The sequence below is a fragment of the Osmerus eperlanus genome, unplaced genomic scaffold (assembly GCF_963692335.1).
Source record: "Osmerus eperlanus unplaced genomic scaffold, fOsmEpe2.1 SCAFFOLD_85, whole genome shotgun sequence".
Classification (NCBI taxonomy): domain Eukaryota; kingdom Metazoa; phylum Chordata; class Actinopteri; order Osmeriformes; family Osmeridae; genus Osmerus; species Osmerus eperlanus.
The window spans coordinates 60184-73123 of NW_026911528.1; the positions used below are offsets into that span (position 1 = coordinate 60184).

General features: G+C 46.9%; 3 protein-coding genes across 5 annotated transcripts; 2 read left to right on the plus strand and 1 right to left on the minus strand.

The window, feature by feature from the left end:
* Positions 1–117: 117 nt before the first annotated feature.
* On the plus strand, positions 118–1921 carry rasd2b (RASD family member 2b). The gene is made up of 2 exons (XM_062455578.1): positions 118–928; positions 1163–1921. The coding sequence occupies exons 1-2, from the start codon at positions 265–267 to the stop codon at positions 1699–1701; spliced, it is 1203 nt and encodes a 400-aa protein (XP_062311562.1). The 5' UTR covers positions 118–264; the 3' UTR covers positions 1702–1921.
* Positions 1922–3704: 1783 nt separating this feature from the next.
* On the plus strand, positions 3705–5954 carry LOC134016194 (GTPase IMAP family member 7-like). 3 transcript variants are annotated; one of them, XM_062455583.1, is made up of 3 exons: positions 3705–3820; positions 4258–4363; positions 4602–5954. In XM_062455583.1, exons 2-3 carry the CDS (start codon positions 4288–4290, stop codon positions 5450–5452), a joined length of 927 nt encoding a protein of 308 aa, XP_062311567.1. In that variant the 5' UTR covers positions 3705–3820; positions 4258–4287; the 3' UTR covers positions 5453–5954. The 3 variants fall into 3 exon arrangements, with proteins under 3 accessions (XP_062311567.1, XP_062311569.1, XP_062311568.1); XM_062455585.1 differs by having other exon boundaries at positions 3732–3820; positions 4199–4363; XM_062455584.1 differs by having other exon boundaries at positions 3737–3820; positions 4214–4363.
* A 5817-nt stretch (positions 5955–11771) lies between these two features.
* Positions 11772–12742, minus strand: LOC134016187 (GTPase IMAP family member 2-like). Its single transcript, XM_062455576.1, is given in 3 exon segments — positions 11772–12581; positions 12583–12685; positions 12738–12742. Coding segments are annotated over 3 exon segments (918 nt in total).
* Between the last annotated feature and the right edge of the window lie 198 nt (positions 12743–12940).

Consider the following 12940-nt stretch of genomic DNA (forward strand, 5'->3'; position numbering starts at 1 on the left):
TCCTTGAGAACACGACGGGCTTTCCGCTCTTGCCACTCAGCGCTCGGTAAACGGTTCTTTGGCACACACGCCAGATCAGATTCCCAGTCGTGACGTGAACTAGCTGTGCGCGTGGGTATAAAAGCAGCGAGAGCAGCCTCTGATTGTCAAACCACCAACAGCCTGCAGGCGCGCGACACAACCAAATCGGTGCATGTAGAGTGTCCTCTCCCCTGGGCAGCTCACCGGTCCACAGAGCAACAAAGTAGTCCGCTTGGATTTCACATGACCCTCACGTACGACCCTCACCACTACATGGAGGTTACCGGGAACCCCTCCGCCAATAAACACCCCAGCACCACACCATCAGCCCACCAGGTCGGTTGCCCACTAGTCGGGTCTCCATTTCCCGGGACTAGACCGGCTGGCCCCTCCGGTAAGGTCCTGCTAGCCTATCAAAGCGCCACCCAGCATCTAAGCTCCTCTGGGTTGAAAGTTGGCATGGGCCTCCTCAAGATGGCAACTTCTCAGTGGAAGCACCAGGAGAAGAAGGCGAGGGTGACGTTGTCTTCCAGCTCAGGCAGCCGCCAACTGAACACCTCCGGCGGGCATCCGTGCAAGACGTCCCCGCTGGATCAGCTGACCGCTCTGGTGCTTCAGGGCCAGACGAGGCTGCGTGAAATCGGACAGGGACAGCGCCGGGAGTTGCCTTGCTCCACCAAGCCACAGAACTCTAAACGGATGGTGGTTCTTGGAGCGCCTCGGGTCGGTAAGACCTCTATTCTTCGCCGGTACCTCCGGGACGGCTTTGCCGAGGAGTACGAGCCCACCTCGGAAGACTTCCTCCGGAAACTCTTCCACATCCGCGGAGAGACTTACCAGATCGACGTCCTGGATGCGTCTGGGGAGAGGAGCTTCCCCGCCAAGCGGAGACTTTCCATCCTTACCGGTGCGTAACAGGGAGGAAAACTAAGAGGAATCGTGTTTTGTTGCATGTCGTAGGCTATATTTTATTTATTGCCTAGCTTATTTGATTTTGCCGTGCAGTTCGTAATGATGGGTTATCAGTTTAATAGGAATTAGTAGCAAATTCGTTGTTTTAAAAGGAACGCGCGTAAAAGCAGCTGTCCAGATTGTGGAATTTCTAAACGCTCACGTTTTCGTCTCCCCTCGCGCTCCACAGGTGACATATTTCTGCTCGTCTTCAGTCTGGACGACCGGAGCTCCTTCGAAGAGGTGTGCGCCCTTCGCGAGGAGATCGTCGCGGCCAAAACCAAGCTCCTCAAGTCAGTTGTACCGGGTCAGACAGCGCGCGTGCCCATGGTGATCTGCGCTAACAAGGTGGACCTGCCCCCGGCAGAGAGGCTCGTATCCCGGGCGGAGGTGCTAGAAGTTTTCGGTGAGACCTGCGCCTACTTCGAGACATCCGCTAAAGACAGCACTAATCTGGAGGACGTATTCGAGACCCTGGCTAAGAAAGGCGGGTTGCCTACAGAAACCGGACCATCGCAGCACCGTAAAGTCTCCATCCGGTCATACCAGGCGATAAGGACTGGTGGGATGACCGACAGAGAGAGCCAGACGCCCGGTTCTGAAGTTCCATGCGGGGCGCTGTATCCGCTGGCCCGGAGGCCGAGTTTTAATACCGATCTACGGAAAGTCCTCGGCCCCAGCTTGGACAGGAAGACTAGCAGGCCGCTGGAAAAGTGTCAAATTCAATGAATCACTAAAACATAGTGATGGAAACTGTAGGCTACACCAAAACGTGTGTTGAGACCGTGTAAAACAGTAGGCTAATGATTGAAGTGCTGATGCAGGCTGTAGTGTGTGACAGATTGGCTCATTTAGGCTAGTTGTGAGTGATGTTGGTGCACTCGATTCTTAAGAAGCTTGTTTAGCATATAACCAGTGTGGATTGAGTAATAATGTCTATCTTGTACAGATGTCCAATAAAAGTTTCGAAATAAAACACTTTTTTATATTTAAATGATGTTGCTGTTAATCTTGAGACATATATTTCCGTTGATTCTAAGTGTGTGGGATTTTGTGTGTACATGCATGTATGTTCCCCATTCAGGTAAGTAGCGAAAGATATAGCGAGTGGGTGAGTATGTATGGTTGTGTGTGTATGCGTGTGTGTGCGTATGCGTGTGTGGAAGAGAGAGAGAGTGTGGGTGTTTAGTTATAGACTTTCACCTCTGTTACATAACACGCTTTACAATTCACAATGTCAAAGAATGTGTGTCTGTGTGCGATTCTGTGACTGAGAGTGTATGTGTGTTAGTCTGCGTGTGTGTGTGTGCTTGTATGAGTGTGTGTGTGTTGTGAGAGAAGGAGACAGGAAGGCAGCATTGTCTGAAGTGAAGTCGTGATTGCCAGCGGTGTCTGGCTGTCCCACACACAGTGAGTGAGTGAGTGAGCGGTGTCTGGCTGAGAGAGAGAGAGAGAGAGAGAGAGAGAGAGAGAGAGAGAGAGAGAGAGAGAGAGAGAGTGTATGTGTGTGTGTGTGTGTGTGTAAAGGCCTTGAGGTTTGTGAGTGTGTGTAAAGAAAGTGAGGTGTGTGTGTGCAAAGGTGTATGTGGGGGATCCGGAGACACCATCTTGTGTGAATCCAGGGGTGTAGTCATGGATACGGAGATGTAGTCGTGGATACGGAGCTACACAGTTGACGTCTGTCTTTCAGGGTCAGAGAGATGGAGCACCCACTGAGAGGAGGAGGCGATGGAGAGGGAGAGGGAGAGAGAGAGAGTGTTGTGATGAGGGGAGAATGGATGAGGTGATGGAGGAGGAGGAGAGGGAGAGAGAAAGAGGAGTGTTGTGATGAGGGGAGAATGGATGAGGTGATGGAGGAGGAGGAGAGGAAGAGAGAAAGCGGGCTGTTGCTTGGCACGCAAGGCCAGGTGAGAAAGAAAGAGCGAGAGAGAGAGATAGAGATAGAGAGACATAGAGAGAGTGAGAGAGAGAGAGAGAGAGAGAGAGAGAGAGAGAGAGAGAGAGAGAGAGAGAGAGAGAGAGAAAGAGTGAGAGAGAGAGAGAGAGAGAGAGAGAGAGATAGAAAGAGTGAGAGTGAGAGAGAGAGAGAGAGAGAGAGAGAGAGAGAGAGAGAGAGAGAGAGAGAGAGAGAGAGAGAGAGAGAGAGAGAGAGAGAGAGAGAGAAAAAGAGAGAGATGTCAGTATGTCACTCACCACTCCAATCAGCCGGCCCTTCACTTCACTCCAGGGCTGGATAGATCCCAGAGGAGAGATTAGAGAAACGGGGGAGAGAGCACGCAAGGATCGAGCGGAGAGAGGACTGGGAAGAGAAGGAGGGAGGGATGAAGAGAGAGAGAGAGAGGGTGAGAGAGAGGATGAGAGGTAGCAGGTGGTGAGGGGACTGTTGTATCACAGAGCATCGTGGAAAAACAATATTATTCATATGATGTTGTTGTTGTTTTGTTGTACTGTCCTGTCGTGAGTCATTGTTGAGCTGATGTTGTTCTTGCAGAGTATTAACAATACAGAACGTTCCTAAATAATGTTATAATTGTGCACACAATTGTGCACAGAATTTTGCAAGGACACTTGTTTGGTCCTTGATTCTCTGGTATCTTTCTACACTCCCTGTTTGAGTCCCACATGTTTACATCGTTGTACTGTACATTCTGCTTCTAAATAGACACAGAGACACAGTTATCAAAGTCAACACAAGATGGCGCCATTTTATCAATCAACGCCGTTTGCTTGCGTAGCAACTGCTTCTTTTGCACCAGAAATGAAACTTAGTCCCAAATAAAAGGTGCAGCACCTCGTCTTATTCACTCACACAGCAGATAACCGGATACACGACGGTCAGACACGGAACGTAAGTAACTTGTGTTTGTGTATATAAAGCGTACATTACTTCTGTGTGTCTAAAAGTACCGCTCCATGCCCTGTCCGGGACACTGGAAGTGTCGTCACGGACACTGTATAATCTAACCTAAATAGCTCTGCAAATCAATTTACCAGATTTTACAGTGTAGTTTAAAAATGATGTAAGACACTGTTAAAGTGTTAAGTTATCGAGACAATGTTAAATAAGATGTCCACTTACTGAAGACTATCTATACTATAATATTTGCCAACATTTAAACAACAACATATTGTTGAGATTGAGCATCCTATTCTATTATCTTCAAATGAAACCTGCATTTATATTTATTAAATGAGTGTATTTATAGCTTAATTGTTTATTATCAAGGTTTTATTAATTCAGGGTGGAGCTAGTCTGCGGCTTCTCTGATCATGTGACCTCTCTAGACATTTGATTGGTGGCTACAACCTGTCAGGATGGCTGGAGGCGGGGCTTGCTGGATCCTGTTCCTAAACACCATGTGTGTCATATATCTTGCTGCTTTGTGCCATGGTAAGGAAAGCACACACACAGACTCTCTCAAACACACACACACACACAGACACACTCACACAGACATAATTTTGTTTATATATATTTGTGCATATGTATTTTACAAACACACAAAACTATACACACAACAAAAACCACACACACACGTAGACAAACAAATTCACACACAAACATGTTATGTAGTGTTTGTCTTCTTGAAAAGGCGACCATGTTAACTGCACCTCTTGGCTCCTCCCAGAGTCCTCTGATCTGAGGGTCGTTCTGGTCGGGAAGACAGGATCAGGGAAGAGTGCAACAGGAAACAACATCCTGGGGCAGGATGTCTTTAAAGAGGACATATCAGCTGAATCAGTGACCAGTAGTTGTCAGAAACATCAGGCAGAAGTAGCAGGGAGAAAGATACAGGTCATTGACAGTCCAGGACTCTTCGACACCAACATGACCGAGGCAGAAGTGAAGAGACACATCGAGGAGTGTGTCGACATGTCAGTCCCAGGACCACACGCCTTCCTGCTGGTTATTAGAATCGGGAGGTTCACTGAGGAGGAGAAGAACACCGTCAAATGGATCCAGAAGAACTTTGGAGAGGATTCAAACATGTACACTGTGGTTCTGTTTACCCACGCAGATCTGCTGAAGGGTAAGACCATGAAGGAGTTTCTCCAGGAAGGTAAAGACGGGGCAGGTTTGCGTAAACTAGTGACGGACTGTGGAGGTCGCTACCACGTCTTCAACAACCAGGAGAAGGTGAACCGTACCCAGGTCACCAAGCTGCTGGAGAAGATTGATGAGATGGTGGAGTTCAACGGGAGACAACACTACACCAACGAGATGTATGAGAAGGCCCAGAGAAGGATGAGGGAGGAGGAGAGGAAGAGGAAGAGAGAGGAGGAGCAAAGAATAAAGGATGAGGAAGAGAGGATCAGAAAGGAGGAGAGGATTCAGAACTACTGTTACCTGGCTTCGCTTATTGGTCTGGGGACCCTGGGGGTGGGGGGCTACCTGGGTGCTGGGGTTGTCAAGGTAGCGGGCGCAGCTCTGTGGCTGGGGGGAATGTATAAATGTTCTGAAGAATTCAATAACAAGTGAGGTGTCAGTCAGGGGTCAGATCTCTGTCTGTGATGCTGTTATGATGCTGTTATAATGCCGTTATCTTTTTTGTTGGTCTCTATTTTGTTTAAAAAATAAACAAAAAGAACTGACGGGTTTGGGTTTATGTTGATTGGTTTTCTGTTTTTACTATTTACAAAAGTTTGGGTTCTGTTAAACCTGTGTGATATCTGTGTGTGTGTGTGTGTGTGTGGTGTATCTTTGTGTGGGTGGCTGGGTGTGTGTGTCTTTATGTATGTGGCTGGGTGTGTGTGTTTATATGTGGTCTTACCTGAGTGTGTTATTGTTGGTATATATCACCTTCATATAGGAGTAAAGAGCATCTGATGTTATAGGAGATATTAACTCTGTATTGGACAGATTACATACTTCTAAGTGTGGGTTGGGTCAATAAAGGGTTAAAAGACATTCTTGTTCTCTTGTGTATTTTTAAACTTTAAGATAATCTACTATCTGATACTTTGTGATACTGTGTGCTATTCTGTCATACTATAATACGTAATGATACTCTGTGATACTGCACACTTTGGTACTGTATAATACTAAATTATGATGTTAATGCAGTATGTCTACAAAAGAACATCCAGTGTCAATTCTGTGTGACCGAACCAATTGTGTCACTTGTTGCTGGGTAGACTGAATGTGTTGGGTAGGAACCACATTAGTTAACAGATTCTACATCGCCAAATGCTTTGCTTTCCTTTTCTTTGTTAGGACTGTAACTGGTTAGTGATCAGATCAAACAGCCCTGTATCAGGGAGTAGAGCAGTCTGGAGGTTACTGGAGGTCAGATACAACTCATCAAGATGGGTGACACTCACATCACACTGTTGGCTTAAGAATAAGGAACATGTTTATCTCTGCCAAACATGAAACTGGGTTCCTCCAGGACTCTACAGACCTCTCATTGTCTTCACATAACTCCCTCCCTCCCTCTTTCTGGCTCTCTCCCTCTCGTTTTTTCTCTACCATTATCTCTGTCTCTCACCCTCTCTTTCTTTGACTTTCTTTCACCCTTGCTCTTTCTCTCCCCCTCTCTCCCTCCCTGGGAGAGACAGAGAGAACTGAAGGGGGAGAGAGGACGGGAGGGAGGGAGTCACAGAAAGAGAGAGGGGGAGGGAAAGAGGGAGAGAGGAGGAGAGAAAGGGCGAGGGACTCACTCACTCCCATCACACATCGACGGCTGAGGAATGAGGAAAATATTTAAACCGTGACACTTCCTCCATCACTGGACCCACCTCCTCCTCCCAATCCCTCCCACTTTCACAACAGGTGACTTCAGGGAATCACAGAGGCCTGTGATTGTTTCTGTGAGCAAACAGCAGTTTGCCATAAAGTTTAGGAAGGGACAGGGAGGGGGTGGAGGAGCAGAGGGTGGATGTAGGACACAAGGTGGAGGTGAGAGGAGGGGGGGGAAAGACAGGATATGAGGTGGATTAGAAGAAATAAACTTTAAAGAAATTGTATGAATCGTGACATGCAGAAGAACACATAGTAATATCTATATAAAATACCTTTGATGATAGGTTTGTTACATACAATATCTACAGTATAAACATATGAACAGTATTTGTATAATTAATTTTGCTTCCAACAGTCTCAATTTTGAGGATCGTTCTTCTGGGACAGAGAGGAGCAGGGAAGAGTTCAACAGGAAACACCATCCTGGGGAGACCAGGGGCCTTCCAGGCTAAACTATCTCCAACCTCTGTGACAGCAGAGTGTGAGAAGCAGAGTGGGGAGGTGGCTGGGATGAAGATCGATGTCATCGACACTCCAGGGATCAGGGATGAGTTGTTGTCAGAACAAGAAGTAGAGGGTGTTAAATCTGAGTTAGCTAGGTGTGTAGAGTTGTCCCTCCCAGGACCTCATGCCTTCCTGCTGGTCATCAGTCTGAAGGCCAGAATCACTCAGGAAGAGAGAGACAGTGTGAGGTGGATCCAGGATAACTTTGGAGACCAAGCGGCAGGCTTTACTATCCTGCTGTTTACTCATGGGGACAAACTAGAGAAAGAAACAGGAGATAGTGTTATTCTAGAGAATGAGGATCTCCGAGACCTAGTTAACAGCTGTGGGGGCAGATATCATGTCCTTGATAACAAAGCCAGAGGTAACACCACTCAGGTCCCAGAGCTGCTGGAGAAGATAGAGAGGATGGTGGAGGGGAATGAGGAAGAGCACTACACCAACGACATGTACCAGAGGGTGCACGTCAATCGGACAGGGACGTTGAGAATAGTAGCAGGATTTGCTGTAGCAGGATTGGCTGTTGTAGGAGCTGTTACAAGAGGAGCAAGTAGAAGTGTAGCAGACACTGTAACAACAGCAGCAGTATTGGCTCTAATAGGAGCTATAGGAGGAGTAGCAGGGGTGGTTGTTGCAGGAGCTGTAGAACCAGGAGCTCATTTAAAAAGAGCTGTAGCAGGAGTAGCAGGAGGCGCTGTAGCAGGAGTAGCAGGAGGCGCTGTAGCAGGAGGAGCTGTAGGAGCAGCTTTTATACTGTCTGGAGGGTTAGTACCAGTAGCTGTAATAACTGCAACAGGAGTGGCTGTAGGAAGTGTGGCAGTAGCTGTAGCAGTTGTACCAGGACTGCATTTCAAAGAAGTAGCAGGAGGAACTGTAGCAGGAGCTGTAGCAGGAGTTGTAGGAGGAGCATCAGTACTGGGTTTACTAGGAGCTGGAGAAGGAGGAGCTGGAGGAGCAGGAGTTGTAGGAGTTGTAGGAGGAGCAGGAGTAGTATCAGAACTGCTTTTACCAAGAGCTGTAGCAGGAGCAGCTGTCGCAGGAGCTGTAGCAGGAGTAACAGGCGTGGCTGTAACATTAACACTGTCTCATGGATGGAGCTTTGGACTAGCAGGAGTAGCAATACTGTCTGTAGCAGCAGTAGGAGGAGCCATTGTAGGGTCAGGAGGAGCAGCTACAGTTGTTCTTTATGTAAAGAGGAAACTGGCTGAGAGATCAACAACCTCTATAGATGACTAATGTTAAACTAAAAAATGAATAACAACCCCCCGAACTTCTATGTGTTCTTTTGTTTTTAATTGTAAACCTGTTTTAAGATAAATCATCTCTCCTGTTACTCTCATAGTTTTGGACTTTTAAACTTCATTTAAAATCTGTTGTACTCGTTTTTTTCTGTTTTCCAATGTCAGTCATGCATGCAGGAATCCTTGTAATAATCTACATAATATTGTAAAATGACTGTGCTTGTCTCATGCAGTCTCATGTAAATATTTACCTGAAAGCTTCGGGGCTAAAGCTCATTATTTTCAGATATACTGTACACTTTTTATAGTATCTCATAGTATACTTCATATAAATGAATGTGTACCGGTACCTTATTGTACATTTTACATTTTTATACTTCTTCTATCTTACTATGTTCTTTTTTGTTATGCACCAACCTACCAAAGCAAATGTATTATTTGTGTAAACTAACTTTGCAATAAAACAGATTGTCATTCTGATTAGTCGCTCTGTCATTCCCTGATAAGATACGTCACCACCTGCAGGCAACATGGTGAAACTGCACCCTCACAAGGCACAACTACATTTTACATTTTTATATTTACTGTCCTGTAGAATTTACCCAATTATGCATACACTCAAAATTCCACTGCACGACCAAGAATCTTATATACTAATCCATAGTCTTTGGGCTCAAATCAATATGAGAATTTCAATCAGAATACATGCACAATAGCTCAGACTTTTGCAAAGCATTGACATTCCTGTCGGCCACTGTAGAACAGAGATGATGGACTGTAAACCACCCCCTAGCTGCCTACTTAACATGAAAGAATTACAAAGAAACATATTTGCATATGATGTCATGTAAAGTACTTGAACTTAATACGATAAACAAACAAAAGACACATTTGAAGAGAAATATGTTCAGAATGTGAACAAATAAGGGGCGCGTCCTCCATGTTTCTCCAACAACCAGTTAGTCTGGTTGCCAGGACGACAGAGAGTTTCGTTTCCTTGTAAAGGTGAGGTAGGCGTGGCACTGTCACATGATCAATAGGCTGGCACCTGTAGAGACAGCGAGGAAACAGAGGGAGGGAGGGAAAAGAGAGAGGAGGGACTGAGACCGAGAGAGATAGGAAGGAGAGAGCCAGAAAGAGAGAGAGGGAGGAAAAAGGAGGGACCATAAAAGAGAGAGGGAGAGACCCAGAAAGGAGGGACAGATCCAAAGAACTCAAGGAAGCAAGATATAGAGATCAAAGGTCAACAGTAGATATCAGAGATACAGTGCGAGCGTTGTGGACTGGCTGGCTGACTGTTCAGGAGATCCTCTCTGGAAGAGTGTTCAGGTGGAGTCTTATTCAGGTACAACAAGCCTCTCCACCAGGATCTACAGTACCTGCTGCACCAGGGGAGGAGCTGCAGTCTGAGAGACAGGACATGGAACATAACAACACTGCTCTGAGATCAGGTGAGCTCAACAATGCATCTCCTGTTTCTCTACATTTACAGGGCGTTCACCATTGCTGTAAAACACACCTCACCCGTCCATTCTGATCTAGGATCAGCTGGTTCTGCCTTCACCATCCTCTTCCTCTGTGTTTACACATCAAAAGTCTGAACCCAGATCAGTGATTAATAAGCCTACCCTCTCCAAGTCCCAAAGGCAAGTGATTCTGACGAGCTGCAGCAAAGGATCCTGGGATATGCAGTCCAGAGACAGTTTCTCACCTCCTCCTACGGTGTCAACACTGCCAGCGTAGGTGAGTCTCTACTCGTGGGTCAAGAGTATCAAGTTCACTGAGTCAAACACCAGGGACTGATTCTGTTACTGATTCATATACCTGTGTGTGATTCAGATAACTGAGCATGATTCAGACATCTGAGTTTGATTCAGATATCTGACTGATTCAAATACCTGAGTGTGACTCAGACATCTGAGTATGATTCAGATACCTGAGTATTTCAGCCACCTGAATGATTCAGTTACCTGAGTATGATTCAGAAGACACCCCACTGATTCAGATCCCAGAGTATGATTGGGACACTGGGGGGTGTGAGAGGTGATGTGTGTCTGTCCTCTGGCAGTGAGCAGGAGCAGCGATGTGGAGGACAGGGAGCGCTACAGACACCAGTGGAGGAAGGAGGACAGGGAGAGGGTGGTCAGCGACAGGCTGGAGCTGCTCGTTGCTGTGGTGACGGGCCTGGCAGTGGGACTGTGGCCGGGGACGCTGGAGGGCGCGGTCAGAGGGGGGGTGACGGGTGCTCTGATATGGTTCCTCACAGGCCTGGTCAGGAACCGCTGGAGCCCCTGACTGGCTGGTTGGTTGGCTAGCTAGATGACTTGCTGGCTGGTTGGATAACTGGCTGGTTGGTTGGCTAGCTAGATGACTTGCTGGCTGGTTGGATAACTGGCTGGATGGTTGGCTAGCTAGATGACTTGCTGGCTGGTTGGATAACTGGCTGGTTGGTTGGCTAGCTAGATGACTTGCTGGCTGGTTGGATAACTGGCTGGTTGGTTGGCTAGCTAGATGACTTGCTGGCTGGTTGGATAACTGGCTGGATGGTTGGCTAGCTAGATGACTTGCTGGCTGGTTGGATAACTGGCTGGTTGGTTGGCTAGCTAGATGACTTGCTGGCTGGTTGGATAACTGGCTGGTTGGTTGGCTAGCTAGATGACTTGCTGGCTGGTTGGTTAACTGGCTGGTTGGTTGGCTAGCTAGATGACTTGCTGGCTGGTTGGTTAACTGGCTGGTTGGTTGGCTAGCTAGATGCAACTTTTCTGTCACATAGTGAGTAGAAACTATCCCCAAAAGGGGTCCACGGTTCAAATCCCCCCACTGTGTGACCCTTTGGATGAAATAATCAACTGTTCTAGTTTCAGTAAGGTGTCACAGTTTGTTTGAATCTGTGGGTAATCTTTAGGTCTGTGTTTTCCTCAATAAAAAAGTTACAACAAAGTTCACATAATTTACTGTATTATTATTTTCTGCCATGACTGTTAGTGAGGAGAACAGAAGAAACAGCACCATCATTTAGTATTTTATTTTTATATCTTTACAAGGAATACAGTAAAAAAAATGTGAGTGTTATGACTACTGTGTTGTACTTAAATGATCAGCATTAAAAGTTATAGGACATCATAGATCGAGGAAAAAGTATGACTTGATTCAACTTGAAAGGTACAAAACATACAGGCTAATCAATGCAGAACTGTTTCCATTCAATCTTTTCTGAAGTGGCATGGTTTTTTGAAAAAACACAACAAACGGAATAAATATAACTTGCAAAATCATTTATTTTAAATGAGAAGACAAATATATATATATTTTTAGGGCCTACCCTGTCTATCAGCCTTTGGCTTCATCCAGCTGCCCAGGTACTTAGAAACCCCGCCTCCAACAGTCATGAGCGCCGCCCCCAACCTGGCACCAATCGCGAGCTCCCCTGCCACCAAGGCCACGCCTCCCACAGGCGGACACGCCACAGTCGCTACTCCAGCAGCAGCCATTAGCAGACCGTTACCGACAGATTGCATCATCTCCCCTCGTTGCCTCCACGTCTCAGCTTCCCTCCTCTTCCTCTGCACCTCCTCGTACATCTGGTGGGTGTAGTGTTCTCCTCCGTTCCACTGCACCATCTCCTCCACCTTCTCCAACAGCTCCGCCACCTGCGTGCGGTTGTCTCTGCGCGTGTTGTCGAATGCAACGTACCCCGCCTCGCAACTCCTGACTACTTCCTCGAGGTCAGGGCTTTTCTTTACGAAATCTTCAAGCTCCGTTCCCTTGAGATCGTCGACCCCGGTGAAAAGTATCATGGTGTATTTTAAAGCTTCTTCTCCGAAGTTCTCCTGAATCCACTTGGTGGCGTTCCTTTCTTCGTCTGTGAACCTGCCTCTCAGACTGATGACCAGCAGGAACACATGAGGACCGGGGGAGGACAGATACACACACTCCTCCATCTCCACCTTCAGCTGAGCTGGCATCATCTTCGTGTCGAAGACCCCCGGGGTGTCAATAACGTGGACGGTTCGGTTGTCGTAGTGACCGGTTTGTTTGGAACAACGGATCGTCACAGAGGATGGAGAAGGTTCCGCGAGAAAGGCCCCTGGTTTCCCCAGGATGGTGTTTCCTGTTGCACCTCTTCCCTGTTCCTGTCTTCCCCACCAGAACGACCCTCAGATCAGAGGGCTGAACAGAATCTGTGGATCCAATGTACAAAACTCCAATGTGCAATAACACAACACTGTAGACAAACACCCCGGTCACAACAGCATGTGTCTGAGCCACAGCTTCACGTCATAATCCCAGTAATTATACATGTATAAAAAGTATTTCACTTATAAGTAGAAAAGTCACGCTAATGCATTAGTTTCGCATTTTTGATGCTGAACCACTTAGGGACTAAGGACCATGTAACACCAATGGTGACGTTTCTGCAATAAACTCATCAAGTTAGTATGACAGGGCAGATACCAGATGTAGACCGTGACCATGTATA